General features: G+C 34.9%; 2 protein-coding genes across 21 annotated transcripts in view; one reads left to right on the top strand and one right to left on the bottom strand.

Annotated features, from left to right (window-relative positions):
* LOC127854951 (ras-related protein Ral-A-like) overlaps positions 1-26,994 on the top strand; it is a 226,443-nt gene that overhangs the window by 34,426 nt on the left and 165,023 nt on the right. Inside the window, exons 5-6 of one of the 12 annotated variants that reach the window (XR_008037244.1) lie at positions 9,439-10,366; positions 10,794-13,427. The exons of 1 other annotated variant lie outside the window; for it this stretch is intronic. Coding sequence is in view for 2 of the 11 variants with exons in the window: in XM_052390151.1 (XP_052246111.1) it covers positions 5,695-5,844 (150 nt within the window). In the remaining 9 variants the exon portion in view is untranslated. Of the gene's footprint in view, positions 1-5,694; positions 7,016-9,438; positions 14,042-26,994 lie in introns of those variants that run through there. 10 more of the 12 variants (XR_008037246.1, XR_008037245.1, XR_008037242.1 and 7 more) reach the window with 10 other exon arrangements.
* Positions 1-26,994, bottom strand: part of LOC127854948 (transformer-2 protein homolog alpha-like) — a 191,774-nt gene that overhangs the window by 53,139 nt on the left and 111,641 nt on the right. The gene's annotated exons all lie outside the window — the stretch shown is intronic.

Below are 26,994 nucleotides of genomic sequence, written 5' to 3'. Positions count from 1 at the left end.
TTTTCTATGATCACAAGTGAGGGATAATGTAACCAAAAACCAACAAAATTGTATGTTCTTTTTACATATTTTTTTCCTGCAATTAATTTTGATTTTTACATTTAAACTTGAGGCTTTTGCTGGAATAATGACATCATGACCTAAAAAAAAAACAATGTCATTTAGCAGTAAAACAGATATAGATAATTTTCATTTTTAGCTCATCTATTTTTTGAAAAAAAATTATGAGCTATTGTCATCACCTCGGCGTCGGCGTTGGCGTCCGGTTAAGTTTTGCGTTTAGGTCCACTTTTCTCAGAAAGTATCAATGCTATTGCATTCAAACTTAGTACACTTACTTGCTATCATGAGAGGACTGGGCAGGCAAAGTTAGATAACTCTGGCATGCTATTTGACAGAATTATGTGCCCTTTTTATACTTAGAAAATTGAAAATTTTGGTTAAGTTTTGCGTTTAGGTTCACTTTTCTCAGAAAGTATCAATGCTATTGCATTCAAACTTGGTACACTTACTTACTATCATAAGGGGACTGTGCAGGCAAAGTTATGTAACTCTGACTGGCATTTGGACGGAATTAAGGGCCCTTTATACTTAGAAAATTTGGTTAAGTTTTGTGTTTTGGTCCACTTTACCCCTAAAGTATCATAAATATTGCTTTCATACTTGGAACACTTGCAAATTATCATAAGGGTACAGTAAAAGGACAAGTTGCATAACTCAGGTTGTCATTTTTACGGAATTATGGCCCTTTTTTGACTTAGTAACTTTGAATATATGATTAAATTTTGTGTTTTGATCCACTTTACTTCTTAACTATCAAGGCTATTGCTTTCAAACTTCAAATACTTTCATGCTATCATGAGGTTACTGTACCTGGCAAGTTGAATTTTACCTTGACCTTTGAATGACCTTGACTCTCAAGGTCAAATTATTAAATATTGCTAAAATTGCCATAACTTCTTTATTTAATTATGCCCCTCTTCGAAGAAGAGGGGGTATATTGCTTTGCTCATGTCGGTCTGTCGGTCGGTCTGTCTGTCGGTCGGTCGGTCCACCAGGTGGTTGTCAGACGATAACTCAAGAACGCTTAGGCCTAGGATCATGAAACTTCATAGGTACATTGATCATGACTCACAGATGACCCCTATTGATTTTGAGGTCACTAGGTCAAAGGTCAAGGTCACTGTGACCCGAAATAGTAAAATGGTTTCCGGATGATAATTCAAGAACGCTTATGCCTAGGATCATGAAACTTCATAGGTAGATTGATCATGACTAGCAGATGACCCCTATTGATTTTGAGGTCACTAGGTCAAAGGTCAAGGTCACGGTGACCCAAAATAGTAAAATGGTTTCCTGATGATAATTCAAGAACCCTTATGCCTAGGATCATGAAACTTGATAGGTAGATTGATCATGACTAGCAGATGACCCCTATTGATTTTCAGGTCACTAGGTCAAAGGTCAAGGTCACGGTGACCCGAAATAGTAAAATGGTTTCCGGATGATAACTCAAGAACGCTTATGCCTAGGATCATTGAACTTGATAGGTAGATTGATCATGACTAGCAGATGACCCCTATTGATTTTCAGGTCACTAGGTCAAAGGTCAAGGTCACGGTGACCCGAAATAGTAAAATGGTTTCCTGATGATAACTCAGGAAAACTTATGGCTAGGATCATGAAACTTCATAGGTACATTGATTATGACTCGCAGATGACCCCTATTGATTTCCAGGTCACTAGTTTATGATTAGATTTGATTGATACTTTGACAAAACTACTCTTACCTGACATACCACAATAGACTCCACCCAAACCATCCCCCGTGCCCTCCCCCCTCCCCCTCCCCTCGAATCCCCCCCCCCTATTTTTTTTTTATTTATTTTTTTTCATCTCACAAAAGACCACCACACCCTCACACTATACCCCCCCACCCCACCCCCCCCCTCCAAAATTATTTTTTTTTTAACTGTTAAAAAACACAAATATTTATTTTTATTATTTTATGTTTGAAATACCGTCCAACCATCGCACCGTAGAATCCCCCACCTCCCCCCACCCGAATCCCCCCCCCCCCCTAATTTTTTTTTCTTTTTTAAGATCATCTCACAAATGACCACCACACCCTCACACTTTACCCCACCCACCCCACCCCCCAAAATTTCTTTTTTTTTGAAACGGTTAAAAAACACAAATATTTATTTTATTATTTTATGTTTGAAATACCGTCCAAATCCCCTCCCACCCTCCCGATTTTTTTTTCCATTTTTTTTCGCATTTTTGGAAAATAATGTAATAAATGTCCACACCCCCACACTATACACCCCTCTTCACTCCACCCCTCCCTCCTTTGTGATTGAAAATGAGAGTCCCTTCACCTTTAAAAAGAAAATAGATGAGCGGTCTGCACCCGCAAGGCGGTGCTCTTGTTATTATTAACCGTTTCAAACAATGAATTATTGTTTCTGAGACACTGCATCTACTGAATCTAATAAGGCCAAAATGTTTTATTAAAACGATTTTCAGATTTTTTTTCTAAAAGTGTCGGGTAGGAGGACGCAAAAAAAAGTGTAGGGTAGGAGGACGGAAAAAAAAAGATGTGTGACCAAATATGCAATCATTTTAAAATGTTATGGTATGAAGTTCTTTTTACTAAGCAACCACAGAGATTTTTAGCTCACCTGATTGCTCAGGTGAGCTTTTGTGACCGGTCTTTGTCCGTCGTCCATCTACATTTGTTCATAAACACTCTAGAGGCCACATTTATTGTCTGATCTTCATGAAACTTGGTCAGAAGATTTGTCCCAATGATATCTTGGTCGAGTTTAAAACTGGGTCATGCTGGGTCAAAAACTAGGTCACTAGGTCAAAAAAAAGAACAACCTTGTAAACACTGTTGAAGTCACATTTCATGCCCAATCTTCATGTAACTGTGTCAAAATGTTTGCCTTAATGATATCTTGGTTAAGTTCAAAAGTGGTTCCGGTCCTTTGAAAAACATGGTCGCCAGTGGGCGGGGCAGTTTTCCTTATTTGCTTAAAGAGAAACCTTGTAAACACTCTAGAAGTCACAATTTTTGCCCAATCATCATGAAAATGGGTCATAACATTGTTTTTATTGATATCTCGGATGAGATCGAAAATGGTCCAGATCGGTGAAAAAACATGGCCGCCAGTGGGCGGGGCATTTTTCTCTATATGTATATAGTGAAAACATGTGAACACTCTAGAAGTCACATTTTTGGTCCAATTTTTATGAAATTTGGTCAAAATGTTTGCTTAATGATATGTTGGTTGAGTTCAAAAGTGGTTTCGGAAAATTGAAAATTTGGTTAAGTTTTGTGTTTTGGTCCACTTTACCCCTAAAGTATCATAGATATTGCTTTCATACTTGGAACACTCGCAAACTATCATAAGGGTACAGTAAAAGGACAAGTTGCATAACTCTGGTTGTCATTTTTACGGAATTATAGCCCTTTTTTGACTTAGTAACTTTGAAAATACATGTATGGTTAAATTTTGTGTTTTGATCCACTTTACTTCTTAAGTATCAAGGCTATTGCTTTCAAACTTCAAATACTTTCATGCTATCATGAGGTTACTGCACCTGGCAAGTTGAATTTTACCTTGACCTTTGAATGACCTTGACTCAAGGTCGAATTATTAAATTTTGCTAAAATTGCCATAACTTCTTTATTTATGATTAGATTTGATTGATACTTTGACAAAACTACTCTTACCTGACATACCACAAAAGACTCCACCCAAACCATCCCCGTGTCCTCCTACCCCCCCCCCCCCTATTTTTTTTTTAAAGATCATCTCACAAATGACCACCAAACCCTCACACTATACCCCCACCCCCCAACCCCCCCCCCCATTTTGTTTTTAAACGGTTAAAAAACACAAATATTTGTTTTTATTATTTTATTTTTGAAATACCGTCCAACCATTGCACCCAAGAATCCCCTCCCCCCAACCCACCCCCCCCCCCCCCAAAAAAAAAAAAAAAAATTATTTTTTTTTGCATTTTTTTCCCGCATTTTTGGAAGATAATGTAATAAATGTCCACACCCCCACACTATACACCCCTCTTCACTCCACCCCTCCCTCCTTTGTGATTGAAATTGAGAGTCCCTTCACCTTTAAAAAGAAAATAGATGAGCGGTCTGCACCCGCAAGGCGGTCCTCTTGTTTTAAAAAGACATCACTTTGGAGTTTTGTTACGTTTTTCAAGTGTTATTATAATACTTATCAGAAAATTTGAATACGAAAAAATGTTTATTAATTTAATTAAACAGTTTTTTGCTTCTCTTGAAATTTAACAAAATCTCAGTTACGCTTCTTTTTACATTCAGAAAATGACATGTGTTCGTAATGTCAATTTTGAAAATTTGGTAAAAACATTATTTTTACCAAAAAGGTCGACTCAATATTTTTACAGTTGATGTATAACACAAAAACAGAAAAAAGTAAAAATGTATACAAATGTCAGTTACATGACTTACATTCAGTTGATGTGTCTGATATTTCCATATAAACCACGAAAAAGTAAATAAAGGATCGGACTCGTTTTTGTGTTTTCATGTCATATTTTTATGAAACAGGCTCAGGAATTCTTTGTTAAGTAAACAAGCTTTTGGCAAGCATACAAACACATTTCCAAAAGGCGTTTAATAAATCATTGTATGAAATTACGAGTTTCAGATCTTTTTGATCAAACACAAGTAATGTAATGCGATTGGTCAGTTGAACAAAAAGTACCCTAGAAAAAGGCTGGAAAAGCTATGTGGTTAAGGTAAAAAAAATTGGTACTGGTTATATGACATAGAAAACGAGGTGTGGCATGTGATAATAACATATCTGTAAAAAAAAAAGCTTCATACGTTAAAACGCTGCCATTCATCCATTTTGTAAATAAAACCAAAGAATAAGTAATAAAAAGCAATACTTGCGGTGATTCTCATATGCATAATTTGTTTATATAATTGTTATCATCCTGGAGATTATAAGATAGAATGTGAAACTGTTATATCTGTTTGACATTTTTATTTCAGATACATAGTTGTTCTCTTAATCTTAAAATTCAATTCAGTTTATTCAAATTTCATTTGAAGGAGATATTATAAGCAATTAATAAATCTTTAATGTTTTTTTTTTCTTTATCAAAAATCTGTAATGCTTTTTCTTCAATTTTTATTAGTGCATTTTTCGTAGCTACGCCTTAACCATTAATTTTTTTTGCAAGCTTCCAAGCTTCATCAAAAGGGCTTTTCATTGGCTATCATGTCATTTAATGCCAATTTTTACCCGAGGTATTGTCATAGCCAGCTCCTCGCGACGTGTCCGTCGTCGTGTCCACCTTCCGCGTCATGCTAAAACCTTAACTTTTTGTCAAGGTTTTGAACATTGGCTCTAAATTCAAAGTGCTTCAACCTACAACTTTGAAACTTCATATTTAGCTGCACCTTGATGAGTTCTGCATGCCACACCCATTTTTGGGTCACTAGATCAAAGGTCAAGGTCACTGTGACCTCAAAAAAAAAAAATATATAAAAAAAGAAAATTCTGACAAGTTTTCATCTATTCAAAACTGCACCTGCAGCCGAGCGTGGCACCCGTTATGCGGTGCTCTTGTTTAAAAATCCATCCTTTTTCTAACATCTGCATTGCTGAACCATTTTCATTTCAGGCGTTCTATGATCTTATGAGGTCAATGCGTGCGATGAAAATGAACAAACGCTCGACGTTGTCGGGTAAAAGTTCAGTGAAAATCGAAAGAATTCATAAGACGGGAAATGAAAGCGAGGAACCCAAAAATGGCTGCTGCATTGTTTTATGATTTCATTAAAAATGACCAAAATTAGGAATGCAAAGAAAACAAAGTCTTATAATAGCTATACAGTGATGCAAAGCAGTAAATAAATGTAATATTAAATAAATTTATCATCTTTTTGGTGTCTTACCTATGACAAGGGCGTGACCGGGCTAATTGATCTTGTATCTGTTTGCTTTACATAGTTCTTTTAACCCTTTACCACTTAGATATGTATTTTGACGCACTTGTAGTCCTTAAGAAATTTACATTCAATTAAATACCTTGCCTACTTAATTCAAGTTTTAAAGGCTCCATTTCCAACCCTTAGATACTGATGAGCAGCAAACATCATGAAACCTGAACAGACTGCGAGTACTGCGAGTAACTCGCAGGCTGTTCTGGGCCCGTATTCACCAACCAATTCTTAGATTTAAGAATAAAGAATAGACTTAGAACCAAGAAAAATGTGTTCAGTGTTTGAATATATACAGGCCTTCACTGCTGATTATGTCATTAACAAAATGTTCTATATACAGAATAATATAGATAGAGATGTTTACCGCAGAGTTTGACTCAAAATTCAAGAAATTCTTGAATATTCTAATATAAAGAATTTTCTTTATTCTCAGACTTGAGTCTAAGAATTGGTTGGTGAATACGGGCCCAGGTTTTATGCTGTATGCACATAGCCATTTTTACTTTGCTTATGAGTGGGAAAGGGTTAAACTGACAAATGATAACAGACTGTAACATAATGTGCACTGTATTCAGATAATGAGTAAAGTCTTTGTTAAAATGGAAATTCATTATGTAAAAATTAAGTGTAGAGGGGTTTTAGTCCTAGCTTAATACATTGTCATAATAAATTTGTAACAAAATCAATCATTTTATAAATTTCATCCAGTTTTTCATCAAGTGTAGTGGGTTTAGTTCTAGCTTAATACAGTCATTGTCATAATAAATGTGTAATAAAATCAATCATTTTATCAATTTTATTGTTCACGCCATCAAACAAATATTACTCATTTTTCTTCAGTCATATATGTAAATAATTCATTTATACAACCTTGCTTTTTTTTTCTGGTTTTTGTTAGAAAAATGAAGCTAAATTACATGTAGCTTGTTCATATAAATATAAAATCATTAAAAAATGTTATCATGTCATATAAGAAATAATAATAAAATGTGTAATTCATTTTGTTGTCAAGTTAATTTTCTACCAGATCAAAAGGGTATACTTTTTCCCATAATTTATCTAAAGCAAGCAGGAAAGCGGAGAAGTATTAAATTCACCGAAAAAATAAACTGATCTAAAGTCGAGCTGAAAATGAAAGGGAGTTAATAATCCTGCATAAGTTAACAAAATAAAAATAAAGGTTATGCCAATGGACTTAACATTCTGGAACAAAAACAAACACAAACAAGATGGTGAGACCCTTTTATTTTCACCCGATTGCATGATGCACATGCTGGTATAACGATGCTTCCAAAAAATGAATGTTCAACAAACATATCCCATAATAAATGTTGCCACAATTTCATAGAAAAATTCTCCCATGAAATAGACCAGTACTTGGCTGAGCATTTACAAACTACTTTACCAAGCATATACAAAGCACTTTCCTATGTATTTGCCTGTTCATAGTGCCTTTCTGATGAACCTTGTACGTTCCCAAACTTTAAAAACACATTGATTTATAGAAATAAAAGTATACATACATGTAATAAATGTAATGAAGTACTGTATACATATCCTAGAAATAAAATTATAATTTGTAAATAAATGTATTAAATTTAATGCACTCATGTATACATATCCTAGAAATAAATGTATAAATATCTAATTTTGTCTTCAAGAAATAGCGTAAACAAGAATCCAAGGACAATAGTGTTTAGAAGAGATATATGATAATTACATTTCCATATCTCTTTCCTGTTGTGAAACTGTCTTTTTATGCCAGAAAAAAACATTCATCAAATCTTCTACTAAGGAATAACGATGCTGTGAACTTTGAAGGAGAGTGATTTGATTTGTTTACGGTGTTTTTTTTCGAATGGTTAAAACTTTGTGGCATTTGTTACAGGTTTTATACCTCATTTTAGCCCATGCCCATGTATCCTCAGTAAAGTGATATCAATGAATTGCAATGCACCCACCTACCCTTTTGCATTTACTTCAAATCATACTCTTACTATTTAATAGATAACATTTAAAGTTAAAAATGCTCCATGCAATTATTTATTATAAATGCAATATGATTTCAGTTAAGTTTGTATTTTGTTACGATAATAAGCAATGTATAATTTTAAAGTGCGATAAATGATATCATGTTGTTTGAATTATTGTATGCTCGCTTTTTATCCCTCACATTTTTCCGTCTCTTTGCCATTCAACTCAAAAAATATTTGCTTTGTTTGATGCCTTCTTTTTAAATATGTATCAACCCCTACAAATTGTATTCTCAACAAGTTAATGATTATTAATTGTAGAAAGTACGAAATTGTGATATAACGTTTTACTCTGCTTCTGGCAAAATTCATTCTATCAAATCATTTTAGATTTGAATACATGAAAAATTCATGTATTTATCGGTTTCTTCTTTATTGTTGATATCTTTGTGAAATTTCAGCTCCACCAGCCGAAAAGAAACATTATTATACAATGCAGTCCTTTATTTATGCAATGAATCCTTTGCCAAACTGTGATACACAGAACAAAATTGTACTAGACAAGCCACATGAGTACTTGACAGAAACTAAACAAAAATTTAAGTTCAATAACCTTAATGTGTACATGGTCATTAAGAAAGGCATTTGGGCTGCAAAGAGTTTTGGCTGAATTGTGAATTATGTAGAATATATCAGGGTGCAGTATCACTTGACTTCGTGGGGTTCCCCCTTTTAACTTTTACCCTTTGCATGCTGGGAAATTTGTAGTCTGCTAAAATGTCGTCTGCTGAATTTCTAAAATTAGCATTTTCTTCGATTTTTTTCAAAGAATACTATCAGAATAGCAAACGGTTTGGATCCTGATGAGACGCCACGTTCTGTGGCGTCTCATCTGGATCCAAACTGTTTGCAAAGGCCTTCAAAATTCGGTTCCCGCACTGAAAGGGTTAATGGATGTTAACACAACGGTAAGTGGTGCGGTATTTCAAAAAACTTGTCAAAAAAAAATTCTTTAAAACTAGTGCATTAAAGACAGTTTTATGCTGATTATGTCAATGTGAAATACATCAGAATTACTTTATTTAATAAGCCTGTGTTCTTGGACAGAATTCATTTGAAAGGTTATGCTTCATGCAACGTGAAATTCTGCCACCGTTTTCAGACGCATTCTAGGATTTATTTTTAAATCTTAAGATATCAGTTTTACATTCTTTCCAGCCCGTTTTTAAACGCCTAAAAACTATGTTGATTCTGCACCCTGATATAGTAGATTTATCTGTGTCCAAAATTATGTAGTGGGTGCATCAGTGTCTATGACACATTTCTAGGTATATTTGTTTCTGAAGGAATTACAAATCATATTCAAACGCAATATTTTTCTAATGTGCAGGATTGGAAATGTAAGTTAAACAATGTATGATAAAGTATAGCATATATTTGTGTTTTCAGGTATTTTACGATCTAATGCGCGAGATCCGCTCGCGTAAAATGAAGGCCAGTCAACAGAGCAACGGACAGAAAGGAAAAAAGACGAAGAAACGAAAATGTACAATTTTGTAAAGTTTAGGCATCAATGGTTTGGACAATTGAATGAATAGTTTGAATTTGTAACGTATTTTATATTCAAAACTATACAGAAAAGAAAATTCAATAGGACCACAACATCCAAACATCGTAGAAGGTGTTCAGGTTTTTCTTCATTGATATTGACGATTTTTAATTTTTATTTTCTAACCTCAACATTAAACTGTGCTATGAGAGGATATTTATTTCAGGTTCAGTGTTAAACTGTTGTATAAGTTTAACATTGCTACATTAAGATATAGCAATTCAACGCTTTCCCACTCAGAAGCAAAGTGAAAATGGCTATGTGCATACAGCATAAGACCAGAACAGCCTGTGAGAAACTCACAGCCTGTTCAGGTTTTATGCTGTTTGCTGCTCATCAGTATCTTAGGAGTGGAAATGAAGCCTTTAAAACTTGAATTTTGTAAGAAAGGTATTTAATTTAATTTTACTTACTAAGGGACTACAAATATTTATGCCCCCCTTCGAAGAAGAGGGGGTATATTGCTTTGCTCATGTCGGTCGGTCGGTCGGTCGGTAGGTCGGTCGGTCGGTCCGTCCACCAGGTGGTTGTCGTATGATAACTCAAGAACGCTTGGGGCTAGGATCATGAAACTTCATAGGTACATTGATCATGACTCGCAGATGACCCCTATTGATTTTGAGGTCACTAGGTCAAAGGTCAAGGTCACGGTGACCCGAAATAGTAAAATGGTTTCCGGATGATAACTCAAGAACGCATACGCTTAGGATCATGAAACTTCATGGGTAGATTGATCATGACTCGCAGATGACCCCTATTGATTTTGAGGTCACTAGGTCAAAGGTCAAGGTGACCCGAAATTGTAAAATGGTTTCCGGATGATAACTCAATAACGCATACGCCTAGGATCATGAAACTTCATGGGTAGATTGATCATGACTCGCAGATGACCCCTATCAATTTTTTTGGTCACTAGGTCAAAGGTCAAGGTGACCCGAAATAGTAAAATGGTTTCCGGATGATAACTCAAGAAGGCATACGCCTACTAGGATCATGAAACTTCATGGGTAGATTGATCATGACTTGCAGATGACCCCTATTGTTTTTGAGGTCACTAGGTCAAAGGTCAAGGTCACGGTGACCTGAAATAGTAAAATGGTTTTCGGATGATAACTCAAGAACGCATACGCCTAGGATCATGAAACTTCATAGGTAGATTGATCATGACTAGCAGATGACCCCTATTGATTTTGAGGTCACAAGGTCAAAGGTCAAGGTCACAGTGACCCGAAAAAGTAAAATGATTTTCGGATGATAACTCAAGAACGCTTTTGCCTAGGATCATGACACTTCATAGGTACATTGATCGTGACTCGCAGATGACCCCTATTGATTTTCAGGTCACTAGGTCAAAGGTCAAGGTCACAGTGACAAAAATCGTACTCACACAATGGCTGCCACTACAATAGACAGCCCATATGGGGGGCATGCATGTTTTACAAACAGCCCTTGTTTAAAATACATTTTCCAAGTGGTAAAGGGTTAACTATTACCGGTAATCATGTTGGCTGCTGCAGTAACAATATTGGTAGTTTCATGCACGTTGATAATTTACATTGGTGAGCAAAATGTCAATGCCTTTATGAAATGTTTAATTGGGCCATGCTCTGTGAAACGGGGGTTAACCCTTTGCATGCTGGGAAATTTGTCGTTTGCTAAAATGTCGTCTGCTGAATTTCTGAAATTAGCATTTTCTTCGATTTTTTTCAAAGAATACTATCAGAATAGCAAACAGTTTGGATCCTGATGAGACGCCACGTTCTGTGGCGTCTCATCTGGATCCAAACTGTTTGCAAAGGCCTTTAAAATTCGGTTCCCGCACTGAAAGGGTTAAATGCAGTCTGCACAGGCTAATCAGAGACATCAGTTTCCGCCTAAACTGGATTTTTGCTAAGAAGATACTTTCTTTAAACAGAAAATATCATAATAGTGGAAAGTGTCGCTGCTGATTAGCCTGTGCAGGCATTAAACCCCCTTTTCACAGAGCACGGTTTTTGTGTGTGCGTAAATCTTTGGATTAAATGTTATCCAGAAAATATAAGGCCATGAGCGTTTAAAAATTAGCAGGAACATAATCTGTTTACTTCATCAGTGGCTTGTCCCATGTTTCAATAATCTTATATTCCAACTCATAGAAAATGTTTTCTCGAATTTACTTTTTTGTTGGGAAAAGACAAATCTCATGGCCTAATTGCAATATAGCTGGAGTACGTGTATATGCAAATAAAAATGTTGGTTATTTGGCAAATTACACAATCTTCACAAGTGTTTTTAAATCTTTTAAGATTTATTATATGGTTTGGATTGCTTCTTGCAATGCCATAAATGTATGTCTGAATCCAAAGAAGAATAAAATGAGTGTCCTTTAAAATTTGCATTATAATTATGATTATTGTGGATATAGTTTATATAGTTTGTATGCATATCTGACTAAGTTATTTGTATATTTTGCTGAAACTGGTTATGTTTCTTTTTAAATATTTATTTGAAATTCAGATTCTGTTGCAAGAAAAATTATAAGAAAAAATAAATTTGAGAAGTATTGAGATTTTCCAGTGTATTATTTTATTTTTTTTACGTTAAAGTCTCACAAAGGCCCATTCATTTTAATAAAAAATTGTTCTGTCTTTGCAAAGTGAACAATTACATACTGAATTGTTGATTCAAATATATGAAAGACAACTTTTTTATCTTTGAAAATATCCCAGCCTTTGATATTGTATAGCCAGCCATCTGTCTTAGTTTTTGCTGGCATAAAATATGAATCTGGTACTAGTTTGTAATGAATTGTTGATCTTTTAACCATTTGTATACTTCTTGTGTTCTGGTATCCATACATCCATTCTGTTTATAAACCAATTAGGTACCTTAGAGACCCTTTATATAGCGCTTGCTTTCAAAACAGTATTTATGGTATGTTTGTACGTCTTTGGTGTTATTTCAGTTCATTATGACTACTATATTAACCAGGTTTTCCGAAGGAAAAAACTGGTTATTAGATTGGCGAATGCGGGCGGGCTGGCTGGCTGGCTGGCGGGCTGGCGGGCGGGCGGAACAAGCTTGTCCGGGCCATAACTTTGTCGTTCATTGTGAGATTTTAAAATCATTTGGCACATTTGTTAACCATCATTAGGCGGTGTGTCGCGCGAAAAAATTACGTCAATATCTCCAAGGTCACACTTTGAGTTCAAAGGTAAAAAATAGCCATAAATGAGCTTGTCTGGGCTATAACTATGTCATTCATTATGATATTTTAAAATCATTTGGCACATTTGTTCACCATCATGGGACGGTGTGTCGCACGAAAGAATCACGTCAATATCTCCAATGTCAAGGTCGCCACGACTAAAAATAGATTTATTTTAAAACAAACTTACAAAGGGGGGTAATTTTTTTTGTTCATTTCAAAAGTTTATTTTGAGTTGTCTCCCTTTATCAGATTTTTTTTCACAATGAAAACCTGGTTTTGTGACAATTTTGTCCCTTGTTTTTACTTTTAGAATATGTGTTAAGAAAAGACAAATATAATTTTGTCAAACTGTCACCATGTACCATGCAAGGAATGATTGTTTCTGTGTGCAATTAACTGCATAATTTGAATTGACCAAAATTCTGGTAGAAATCAGTATACCGGTATGGAAATTTTGTAGATTGATCTGCATTACATTAGTGCTGTTCATGCTGTATTGCAAGTTACCTTAGTGTCATTTTAGCTCATGCTCAGTAATACCATCTGTCCTTATTTTTGCCTTTTCCTTGCCTGATTATTGTCAAGGAGACTGTGCTTTTGAAATGCGTGTTTGTTATGTATTTCAGCTGAACAACTGAGGTTTTCAACTTTTGCACACATTATGTGGATTGTTTTATCATCAATATAAATTGCTGTGGACTTAAATTTGATTTTTACATTATACATGCATAGTCAGGTATATTTCTGTATTATATAAACTGGAAAAAAAGTTCCTATCAGAACGTTTTAAGAATATAATGTAGAAAGTAGGAATATATACTACTTATTATACATCTTGTTATAACCCCAAAAAAGTATGTTATGCATTATTGTACACACTTTTTAATCATGTATATTTTGTTTTTATTTATTTTTTAATACACATATTTTCGGGTACTTAATATCCAGTTAAGGCATATTTTCTGTAAGCAATCAAATAAGGTTTCAATCAAACAAGGTTTTATTTGTAGATTTTTTCATATAAATGCATAAGCTGGATTATGGTGATTTAAAAAATGATAATAAAAAATAAAATTGTAATAAAACATTTTCTAACTTCTGAAAATAATGTTATTTGAACTCACTGGCAATTGTTATTCACTAGTTTATTTAGTAAGAAAGGTCCTTTTTAAACTTGTGGATAATATCATATGTACTATACTATATTATATGTTCTTTATTTTAAACATATACATGAGATATGATAAGAAAAACTTTTTAATAAACCTTATAGTATTATTCCTCACATAGAAAGGAATAAATAATAGGACTGGATTTTTTCAACTTTTATGTCTATTTTGATTGAGCATTTTCAGTAGTTCTAAACACTAAAACTTGGCATTACTTTCCTTCTTACATATTTCACCAAGGGGAGTTACTTGTGATTTGTTTGTGTTTAAGCCATTTAGAGTGTTTCACCTTTAGCAATGTGCAAAATGTCAAACAAAACACACACAAATGAGTTAAAAGGAATCTGCTGTAATAAATTTATCATACACAATATTTTGCAAAAATTTATAAAGATGGCAAAAAGACCCACATTTATTTGAGATTGTGTCTGAACCTCATCCTATAGCTGCCTGGCAATAATACTCAGTTTTATATTTTTGCAAAGAAGATCCTAGCTGCCTGGCAATGTTACTCTGTTTTATATTTTTGCAAAGAAGATCCTAGCTGCCTGGCAATGTTACTCTGTTTTATATTATTGCAAAGAAGAAACCATTGAACCCTTTCCCACGCAGAAGCAAGGTGAAAATGGCTATGTGCAAACAGCGTAAAACCAGAACAGCCTGTGACTGAGTCGCAGTCTGCTTCTCATCAGTATCTAAGGGTTGGAAATGAAGACTTTAACATTTGAATCTAGTAAGAAAGTTCTTAAATTAAATGTAACTTTCTAAGGGACTACAAATGCTTGAACATGTGTATCTAAGTGGTAATGGGTTAAGACCATTTGCAAACTGTGTTGTGTATATGTTTGTCCACTGATTTATTTAACACTGTATAACAAGTCATTCTTTACTTGTGTGAAGTTTCTTTTTTTTAAGAAAGAAAACTTGAAAATGTTCTTTAGATTTCCCCCAGAGACACCAAGGACTGCTTCTACCCAGGAATCAGACTCGAGAGCTTTTTTTGAAATATATAATCTTTAACATATAATCAAGTAGTTGTCTCAAAAGTGAGAAAAGAAAACATTCTTTTTAGCAATATAATGTGTTATATGTTTTTATGAAAAAGTCATTTTCCTCACTTACAGTTATTGACATTGACTTACAAGATGCTTTTGTTATATCTTGATCATATTGTTGTATCTTGATGTGTATATCTGAGACTTGTTCTGGGGAAACTGGACTGAATTCATGTGCTTAAAGTGTTGTCCAAGATAAGCCTGTGCAATCCACACAGGCTAATCATGTACCACACTTTCTCTCTTGAATGGATTTTCATTTAGAAGGGACTCCCTTAAAACTAAAAATTCCATTAAAAAAGATAGTATCGTCCCTGATAAACCTTTGGGAATTGCAAAGGCTAATCAGGGACGACACTAAGCTAATCAGGGACGACACTAGGCTAATCAGGGACGACACTAGGCTAATCAGGGACGACACTGTAGGCACATTGAAGGAACCCAGTTTTTCTTGAACGCTATTCATTTTATGAAATTGAATGTCTCTTGGTGTGCTTGGTTGCTTGGTATGGTATATACCACTATCTTATAGATCTGATTTCTTCCGTTGTGTTCAGATTTGGTTACTATTGTAAGCGTCTGACCACAGGATCTGATGTTTAGTAAGATAGGTCAGATTGTTTTCAAAGGATCCAATTTTCACATCATGGTCAGATCTGTTGTCTAAGGATCTGATTTTCACATCTTTTTCAGATTTGTAGCTAAATGGTTTGAATTTTCCAGTATTAAGAGATCTTTAGCCTTAGGACTGGATTTTCAGATCAAGATATAAAAGGATCTGTTGTTTTTTTCTAGCCTTCATCTAGATTCAAGGTTATTGTATTTTGCTTTGCATTGGTCATCCTTTTATCAACTGTTTTTACCGTCTGTCGGATTTGCCATGTTTGACCTGCTGTTTCGATGTTGTTTTCATGTGGTCTGTAAAAATTGCAATTGACATCATTATAATTTTATGTGTAGATAAACGCCTTTGTAGTGTACATTATTTTTTATCAGCAGTTTATCGATGTATCTATGTATATGTGAATACTTGAATGTTGTATTTTAGCTCATTTATTTCTTGTAGTTGTTATCATGTTCATATTAATATGCACTTTCAAAATAAATTACATATTGTAAATATATGAGTTTGTTGTTTGTTTTTGCATCAGAATATTTCAGCACTGCAATCTGGCTCCAAATTGTTCTTTTCTTTTCTTAAGAACAGTTGGCTTAATTCACATATTTCAACACACTTGCATGAAATTTATGTTAAAGCACAATATAAATTTTCCATTGTATTAATCTGAATATTTAAAAATAATTTATATTTAAATTTTGTAATATATGTGTATCAATTATAAATGTACACTAAACATTTTCAATTAAAAAATACAGTCGAAACCCGATGGCTCGAACTCGCTTGGCTGGAATTTCCGGTTGGCTCGAACTCTCATCAAAGCACCGATGTTGTATTGCTCTATATTGATATAAAATTTTGTTGGATGGCTTGAATTCGCGAGGCTCGAATTATCGGATGGCTCGAACTGTTTTAACAGTCCCGGTGACAATTTTCACACGTTCTTTTGTTCGGATGGCTCGAACTCGCTTCGGCTCGCATAAACTGTTAATCGATTAGGACCACTTGTAAAAGGCACTCAGTAATTGATTTAACACCAGTTGCAAACATGTCATCGACTTAAGGGTTAATTGATTTGAGTAAAAGATTACATTTTCTATTAATTAATGCAATCAGAAATTATCTCAAGGAGTGTGAAAACTCACAGCATATTCAATATCAACTGAAAGTCATAGAAAGCTTCGTTTCTTGACGACAGCTAAGGAACGCAACATCAAGTCCAAGTCCAAAACACAGACTGACATAATGTTATTCTTCAAAAATATTTAAAAAAATCAATAAATGTTGTACTGTCTCATATGTAAATGATGTGTATATAGCGCTGATGCATGTTTTGTTCCTTAGTACTGTGTTACCAGAAAATTTTTACGTTAAAACGTGCTGATATGATTTACTATATGATATTTGTTTGATTGTATTTGTTACTATTTTAAAATATTGGTAAATAAAAATAATAAGTATATATTTGGTTCTTTTTAATTTAAGCAATATGTTTACTCTTCAACTGGAAGTGAAAGTGTACTGCGGACTTGTTATTAGAAATCGGATGGCTCGAATTCCGGATGGCTCGAACTTTTGTTGCCGGTCCTGACGAGTTCGAGCCATCGGGTTTCGACTGTAGTTAGTGTTTGCTTATCTCTGCAAGAACTATTTTACAACAGTGTTGAAATGAGGGCTTGAGGTTTAAGTATTTTAGATCTTATGTTAATTTGAAGGATCATTTGAGGATCTGATGTTGATAATTTGCATATCTGCAAATTTAATGGGGATCTATTGAAATTCTGATGTTCAAGACCTAGGTAAGGTTGATGAAAGAAGCATTGAAGGTTGATCAAATAAGGTTCTCATGTTGATTATTTAAGGACCTCAGATTGATAAAAGGAGGATCTGATATTAATCATTTTTGAATCGGAGCTTTATCATTTTAAGATTTGTTATTCATTAGTTGAGGATCTGAGGTTGATCAATTGTGAATCTTATGTTGATCTAATGAGGATCGCATGAAGATGAATTGATTATTAAAATTCATTAGCAAATTATAATCTGATGGGTTTTGATACGCCCATTGAAAACGGGACGTATTATAGTTTCACCCTTGGTGGGCGATCAGCGTCAACAGCAGTGTCCACTCTCTTATTCAAATAGTTTTCATCCGATCTTCACCAAACTTGATAAGAAGTTGTACCTAGACAATTTCTAGGTCAAGTTTGAATATGGGTCATGCCGAGTCAAAAACTAGGTCATGGGGTCACTTGGTGCAACCCTAACCCTAAGAATAGCATGGTGTCAACTCTCTAATTGAAGTAGTTTTCATCCGATCTTCACCAAATTTGGTCAGAAGTTGATGATATCTAGGTCAAGTTCAAATATGGGTCAAAAACTAGGTCACCAGGTCGCTTAGTGCATTTCAAGGATTTAGCATGGTGTCTGCTCTCAAATTGAAGTAGTTTTAATTTGATTTTCACCAAATTTGGTCAGAAGTTGTGTCTAGATGATATCTCGGTAGAGTTCAATTGTGGGTAATGCCGGGTCAAAAACTAGGTCAAGAGGTCACTTGGTGCATTTCAAGCATGTGTTGCTTAATTTTCAAAAATATATCATTGTGCCACTCAAATGGTAAAGTTATCAACTTGTCCAAAACCTTCAAACGAGCGTATCTTGTGACAGTTTGGCACTCTTGTTAGTTTTAAGTTTAGTTTTTAGTGTTTTGAGGATCTGAGATTTATTTAAAAGGATCGGATGTGGGTCTAATGTTTCAAGTGGATCAGGTATGTTTCTTTTTTTCATCTGATCATGATCCATTTTGACCGATAGGCTTGATACTTCACATGTGCATTGGCCTTAGACAGTAGATGATCCATATGGAAATTGGGGTCATTAGTACAAAGGTCAAGGTCACTGTCACAATAAGCGTGAAATTCATTTTCGATCAAATCAGGATCTGATGTGTAAAATTTACAAAAGAAGTGTATGTCGTGGATCAAATGATTATTTAAAGCTTACCAGGATCTTGTAAAATTGTACTTCCTTGTTTGCATATAGCAGCAATATTATAAACAGCTCTTTGTATACATATAGCAGTAATATTATAAACAGCTCTTTGTATGCATACAGCAGTAATATTATAAACAGCTCTGTTAATATCCTTAATTTGACTTAAATTGTTCTTTCAAGTAAAACAATAAAACCAGTTGTTTGTATGAAATTTCCTCATAATTAACATGCTCAGAATGCTTTTTTTGAAGACCGCAACTTGTATTTCACTGCCTCTTACACAATGCCAACATTGTTGTTAATTTCTTACAAATGTGCAGTGTCACATGTCAATCAGTTTGCAGGCATGGGCAATGCATATCGTTTCATAATTAAATTCAGAATCTTTTACATTTTTTTAGCTCACTTAAGCTCAACGTTTTCATGATGAGCTTTTATGATTGCCTTTTGTCTGGCATGAATTGCATTGTGCATCATCAATATTTACCTTGCTAACAAACTAAAGGTCACATTTATTGTCTGATCTTTATTAACCCTTTGCATGCTGGGAAATTTGTCGTCTGCTAAAATGTTGTTTGCTGAATTTCTAAAATTAGCATTTTCTTCGATTTTTTTCAAAGAATATTATCAGAATAGCAAACAGTTTGGATCCTGATGAGACGCCACGTTTTGTGGCGTCTCATCTGGATCCAAACTGTTTGCAAAGGCCTTCAAATTTCGATTCCCGCACTGAAAGTGTTAAACTTGGTCAGAAGATTTGTCCCAATGATAACTAGACTGAGTTTGAAGCATTAGTCACAAGAGGTAAACAAAACTTGATAGTTCAAATGAAATGGGCAGTTTACCTGACATGGCTTTTGCAATACTTTGTTGACACTCTAGAAGTAACATGATAAGTCCAAAAATGGTTCCAGTGTGTTGAAAAACATGGCCGCCAAGAGGTGGTACTCGTTTTATTGTCTGGCTATAGTAAAACCTTGTTAACACTCTAGAAGTTACATTTATGCTCCAATATTCATGAACCTTTCTCACAACATTTGTTCTACCTGCTGAGTGGGATAATATTTTTTGTTTGTTTAAACCTTTAAACACTTGAATACATATTTTTACGCATTTGTTTAAATTTAAATTTAATTAAAGACCTTTCTTACTAAATTAAAGTTTTAAAGGCTTCATTTCCAACCCCAAGATACTGATGTGCAGCAAACAGCATAAAACCTGAACAGACTACGAGTTACTCGCAGGCCATTCTGGTTTTATGCCGGTTGCAAAAGCCATTTTCACTTTGTTTCATATAGGGGAAAGGGTTAAACACATAATATGGCTATAGTTGAATCTAGTTAAGACTCTGGAAGTCAAAATTAAGTCCAATCTTCATTAAACTTGGTCAGAACATTTATGATACCTGGGCAGAGTTTGAAAACGCTTCCAGTCTGTTGAAAAAAAATACGGCTATGGGTTGGTCATTTTCCATTATATGGCAATAGTGAAACATATTTTCCACCCTAGTGTAAAATCTTCAGACTTGGTCAATAGATTTTTGCAAATGTTATCTTAGACGAGTTTGAAACTTGTCATGTCATGTAAGGAACTATATATAAAGCACTACAAGTCAAATGAAAAAAGCTTTTTAACACTCTTGAAGTCACAGGTCATGTCAAATGATCATGGAACTGGCACAGAATATTTGTTCTGTAGATATCTGGGCCAAGATGAAAATGGTTCCTGACTGTTGAAAAACATGTTTTTTATACTCCATATATATATATGGGGAGCATATAGTTGCCAGTTTGGGGTTCCTTACTTCCATCCGTCACACTTTTGTTACTGTTTCTCATAGCGCCTTCAATATATTACCGATCTCTTACATATTTGGCATATAGGTACCTTGCATAGACCTCTACCTTTTGATGATGCTTGAGGTCACTGGGGTCAAGGTCACCGAGGCCAAAAATAGATTTTTCTGTCACAATTTTGTTACAGTTTCTCATAGCGCCTTCCATATTTTACCGTACTCTTACATATTTGCCATGTAGGTACCTTGCATGGACCTCTACCTTTTGATGACGTTTGAGGTAACTGGGGTAAAGGTCACTGAGGCTAATAACAGATTTTTCCGTCACAATTTTGTTACAGTTTCTCATAGCACCTTCAATATTGTTCCGTTCTCTTACATATTTGGCATGTAGGTACCTTTCATGGACCTCTACCTTTCGATGAGGTTTGAGGTAACTGGGGTCAAGGTCACTGAGGCTAGTAATAGATTTTTCTGTCACAATTTTGTTACAGTTTCTCATAGCGCCTTCAATATTTTACCGTTCTCTTACATATCTGGCATGTAGGTACCTTGCATGGACCTCTACCTTTTGATGAGGTTTGAGGTAACTGGGGTCAAGGTCAACGTTACCGAGGCTAATAATAGATTTTTCTGTCACAATTTTGTTACAGTTTCTCTAAGCGCCTTTCATATTTTACCGTTCTCTTGCATATTTGGCATGTAGGTACCTTGCATGGACCTCTAAATTTTGATGAGGTTTGAGGTCACTGGGGTCAAGGTCAATGTCACTGAGGCTAAAAATAGATTTTTCTGTCACAATTTTGTTACAGTTTCTCATAGCGCCTTCCATATTTTACCGTTCTCTTACATATTTGGCATGTAGGTACCTTGCATGGACCTCTACCTTTTGATGAGGTTTGAGGTAATTGGGGTCAAGGTCAAGGTCACCAAGCCTAAAAATAGATTTTTCTGTCACAATTTTGTTACAGTTTCTCATAGCACCTTCAATATTTTACCGATCTCTTACATATTTGGCATGTAGGTACCTTACATGGATCTCTACCTTTTGATAAGGTTTGAGATCACTGGGTTCAAGGTCAAAGTCACAGAGCTTAAATATAGATTTTCTCAAGGTCACACTTTGGTTACAGTTTCTCATAGCGCCTTCAATATTTGATAGATCTCTTATATATTTGGGATGTAGGTACCTTGCTTGGACCTCTACATTTTTGATGAGGTTTGAGGTCACTGGGGTCAAGGTCAAGGTCACTGAGGCTAATACTTGATTTTTTCAAGGTCACACTTTTTTCCACACAATTAAACCATATATCGACAAAGCATCATTGGGGAGCATCCATCAGTTTTACTGATATCCTTGTCTTGTATGGCATATTGAAACCTAGTTAAGTCTCTTGAAGTCACTTTGTTTCCAAAATCTTTATGAAACTTGCTCAGAAAGATTTTTTTAATGACAGTTCAATTGAGTTCCAATATGTTTTTTTCTGTTTTAAAATATGGCTGCCACAAGATGTATTAGTTTAGCTAGTAATGTTGGCTAAACTGCAACCTTTTTACACGAGTCGAGGTTGCTTCTTTCTGAGGAATTATAACTACTAATTACTTTAATGTGTCTAGAAATGAACAATTTATGTTTCATTTACTACTTTTACCTTCTAAAGTTTGCTTGCTCAGCATAGTTTAGTGCTTACGTGTCTAAGGTGAGCGCTTAGGGCCCATGGCCGACTTGTTAGCTCAACTGGTCACAACGTTCTTTGTAAGTGACTTATTGATTTAATATCCAGTAACCCGAAACGAACCCTTAGGTTTTAGTTTTATAGAAGGTTTTAGATATAAATAACTGCATATTTGTGTATAAACCATGTCTTTCTATATCTTAAATATACACTGTATAAACATTCTCATTTTGATTTATTCAAAGTATGTTATCATTCCCATGACACAAGCTTCAAAAATAGGTATTTTAAGTTTTGCGTGTATATATAATTTGAAGTGTGTGTTGTTTGTCCTTTCTTCCAGACATTTCCGAACAGTATAATATCCGAGACAGGAAATCAGTTTCTACCCAAACTATTCGGAAAGAAAGAAAGAGTCAGTGCAAACTTCATAATATATTATAATAAGCAGTTACACAAATTACACGAAACTCGCCGAAAAATATATGCCGCCCATGCAAGACATGACTCAACAGAAGACACTGAACAGAAGGAAATTAAAGATACTCTGACCAAACCAAGCTTCTTCCAAAAGTGATGCTGACCAATGCATCTAGCTTCATGATGAATTTAAACAACTTAAAGAGGCAATACAGAATAATTGTGACAAAAGCAAGTTTGAACTATCCTTTATAGCCACCAGGAAATGCAAGGACAAATTACAACCATCTAAAACATATTTGAAAAACTCCTGGTTAAATTTTCTATTGGATTTCAACTTAACAGTGAACAATTGTGCAGAACTTGTCCCACTTGTCAGGTTTGGGGAAAGTTTAACACTGAGCACTGTGTAAGGGTACACCGTGGTTAAGACGATTGCCATGTCACAAGCGTTTGTGTTCTCTCTGATGGAATCCATGGTTCTGGTTTTGGACAGAGAGAATAAGAATGTCATACTGCTTGACCAGCAGTACCAGATGGATAGTCACTTCAATGTGTCAAATCCCATCAAGTGAAGTTGCTGTGGCTGTGAAAGATGAAGATAATAGTACACATGAGGTCCAGTTTATGACAGTCAACAATAATCAGCTGTTGCCAGGCGAGAAAAATGAATTAGACCATGTATGTCGGAGTATTGCACATTACCAGGGAGACTTGTATATTTTTACTGGAACTGGACTATATAAGTACACACAATAAGTTGAAAACGATTCATCAAGATGTGTGAGGGAAAAAAGCCAATGTGCCGTGGCTGCAAACTGCAGATGAGTCTAGTATCCTAATCAGACTATAAACACATGCATTTGCAAATACATGCATTTTTTGTGAAGAAACATATATATGTGTGCAGGTAAGACTCAAAGTGGATCAATCTATGATAAGGAATATTGTTGTGAAAGATTTCAAGTCTTCAAACACCAGTCACATACCAACAAGTCAAACACTAAGAAAAAACAATACACTGGAACAGAACTTCTTGCAACACATTAATATTTATAAATTTTAGATTTTATACAGACCTTGCAGTCGCGTTTTGTCTGTCGTTCGCCGTGGGTTGTCAACATTTACTTTGTTAACACATTTATTGTCCGATGTTCATAAAAAATTTGTTAAGAAAATTTTGCCCACTGATATTTTGGCCGAATATGTATCTACGTCACATGAGATCCAAAAATATGTCACTATGTCAAATTAAAGAAAAAGTCACGTTTGTAGTTACATTTATGAAACTTAGCCGGAAAAGTCTGAGTTCGAAGATGGTTCCGTTTGTTATGAACATGGCCCCAAGGGGTCATGACAGTTTTCTTTAAATGTCTACAGTAAACATTGTTAACACTCCAGAAGTCAGATATATAATCCAATCTTCATACAAATTTGTCAGAAATTTATACCTTGGCATAGTTTGAAAATGAATACCGTCTTCTTTTTTTTTTCCAATGGTCGTCGGTGGACGGGGAAGTTTTCATTATATGATTATAGTTAAACCTTTTTAACACCAGAAAAGTCACAGTTTAAGTCTAATCTTTATTAAACATTGACAGACATTTTTCTAATGATACCTGGGCTGAGTTCGGAATGGTTTTTGCACTATAAATAACATTGCCACCAGTAGGCGAGGCTGTTTTTGTTATAAAGCTATAGAGAAACCGTGTGAAAACTCTAATACCGGTAGTCGGTATCTCAGCTGAGTTTGAAACTTGGTCATGTGAGGTAAAAGTCACAAGGTCAAATTAAAGAAAAGGGTTGTCAACTAGAATTCACATTTTAAATTGGTCAGAACTTTTGATCTAATGATATCTTAACCGAGGTAGAAAATAGTTTCAATACGTTGAAAAAATTGCCACTAGGGGGCAGGGCAGTTGTCATTGTATTACTAGTGTGAAACCTTGCTAAAAGTATGTAAGTCTTTTAGTTTTATCACTTTGAAACTTGCTCAGAACATTGTTATGATATCTATTCTAAAATAAGATAACACTAATCATTCCAATCTGTTGAAAAACATGACCGCCAGGGTAGTTTTGCTTCTATGGATATATTAAAACCTGGGCAACTCACGTGGAGTCACATATTTTTCGCTTTCTTCTTTAAACTTGCTCATAAACTTTATTCTTATGATATTTTTTAATGAGTTTCAAAATGGTTTCGGTCTGTTGAAAAATATATGCTGACACAGGGTATATAAGTTCAGCTTATAATTTTGGTTACAGTGCAAACTTGTAATACTTCTTTCTGAAGATGATTACAACCATTAAATAAATACTATGATAGTGTGATGTTGTAGATGATTTGTTGATGATGATGATGCTTCTCGTTGATGATGATACTGAATATGATGCTGGTGATAGAATCAGAAACATGGCCAAAGTCAAATTTATCATTTGATTGGATTACTCAAATTGTTGAATTACTCAAATAAATCAAATAAAGTAATTACTTAAGATAATTATAATAAGTTTTGCACAAAATCACTTAGTGATAAACCTAGTTAAACAACAAGAACTATTTCATATTAATCATATTTCAACTTGTGTCAAAGGTACATGGTGTGTCAGTAGCTATAATCTGAGTATCTACATTTGATATATAAATAATCTCCAGAGACTTTGTGAACATTTTAAAGGCAGCCTCTTTTACAGGAAAGACATCCAACTTCTACATGACTGAGTTATCCTTCATAAATTAATATAAAGTTTTAATATACCCGTTTATGTCTGTGTTGGAAATATGTTCAAATAGCAGAAGTTTGTTACACAAATGAAATGAAATACTTATGAACTACCTTTAATCTTCTGATGTCAACCATAAAAACAATTAAGTTCCTTTGAATTGCAAGTGAGCGCCTTAATGTCCATGACCCTCTTGTTTTAATAAAACATTGCATCATAAAATGTGTGTTGCTGTGGTGTAGTGTATATGGTGTCCGTCTAGCGACCAAGATGTCACTGGTGCTCGTTTCCACTGTGGAAAAGCTTGTTAAGACCCCCCCCCCCCACACACACACGCACACACTAAGTTCTTCTTCTACACAGTACTCGGATTGTAGACCGTTGCAATGCAATTAATCTAAACTAAATAGGTTTAACCCTTTGCATGCTGGGAAATTTGTCGTCTGCTAAAATGTCTTCTGCTGAATTTCTAAAATTAGCATTTTCTTCGAATTTTTTTCAAAGAATACTATCAGAATAGCAAACAGTTTGGATCCAGATGAGACGCCACGTTATGTGGCGTCTCATCTGGATCCAAACTGTTTGCAAAGGCCTTTAAAATTCAGCTCCAGCGCTTTAAGGGTTAATCTGATCATAATCTTATATTTGCTTGTTGTCCCGCCTCGGATATAGGCCGGCGACCAGATTTCTCCAGGCGTCTCGGTTCTGGGCGAGTCTCCCCAGCTGTCTCCACGTCTTGCCCATCTGCTTTGCAGCTGAACACAGGTCTAGGCTCCCGGTATTTCTATTCCGTCCTCACTTCCTAATCCTTTGGAGGTTTTAGGTGAGAGATAGAAATAGGTTTCAACTTAATTAATAATTTATAATACCGGTAAGTGATAAAGCAACTTCCATATACCAGTAGTTTGTTTCGTTAAATATTGACATGTATTGATAAATAAAATGCAATATTATGTGACCAATCTCAAAGCTGTCATGTTTCCAGTCACTTTCAGATGCATCGCAAGAATGTCTGCATAGGCTACTCTAGAAACGTTTCTTTCGATGTGGCTGAACACATGAAAGAAAAAAACATATTTATGATTGACCTAGTGTCGTTTCAAACATATGTCACTCGAGTGACATAACTCGTAAAGTCGTTCATTTACATAATAGGACTGAAGCGTGCTTGTTGTCTGCGCGTTAAAAATTATACCAAAATAGTAACTGCATGCTTGAGCAAAATGTGCAACTCATGCCCCACATGCATCCCAAGCAAGAACAAACGTAAAATAGCAAACAACTTCCATGTCAGGTCCTGCAAATGAGCAGATATAAAATGTTAACACGCAAATAACTTCATGTACACAAATGCTTCGCGAAAAAACCGTTCAAAATAAAAGTAAAATTACTGGTCACCATTACAATCATTGTTAACCAGGACAACATAATCCCCTAGTCTCCAATCTTAAAACATAAGAGGTTTTTGTTGCTGAATATCAATGCATTTCCTGCACAAGGGTCAAAAAAAAAGAAAATAACACGACGAGTGTCGTTAACTGAAAACATGTCTAAATCTATATATATTTTAGGGTATACACAACGCAATTATGTATTACCGTATACTGTTAACTGTAGTAATTTGTTGGAATCTAGACCCAATTCGTTGGGGGGGGGGGGGGGCTTTCAAACTTTTTTTAGGTCCATAGCAAAATAACAATCCATTATCGCGAATATCGAGACAGAAATAACCCGTTATATAGAACAGAAACA

Source organism: Dreissena polymorpha, chromosome 13 (assembly GCF_020536995.1).
Source record: "Dreissena polymorpha isolate Duluth1 chromosome 13, UMN_Dpol_1.0, whole genome shotgun sequence".
Taxonomy (NCBI): Eukaryota; Metazoa; Mollusca; class Bivalvia; order Myida; family Dreissenidae; genus Dreissena; species Dreissena polymorpha.
The sequence above is the reverse complement of the archived record's forward strand: the minus strand, read 5'-3'. Positions and strand labels throughout refer to the sequence as shown.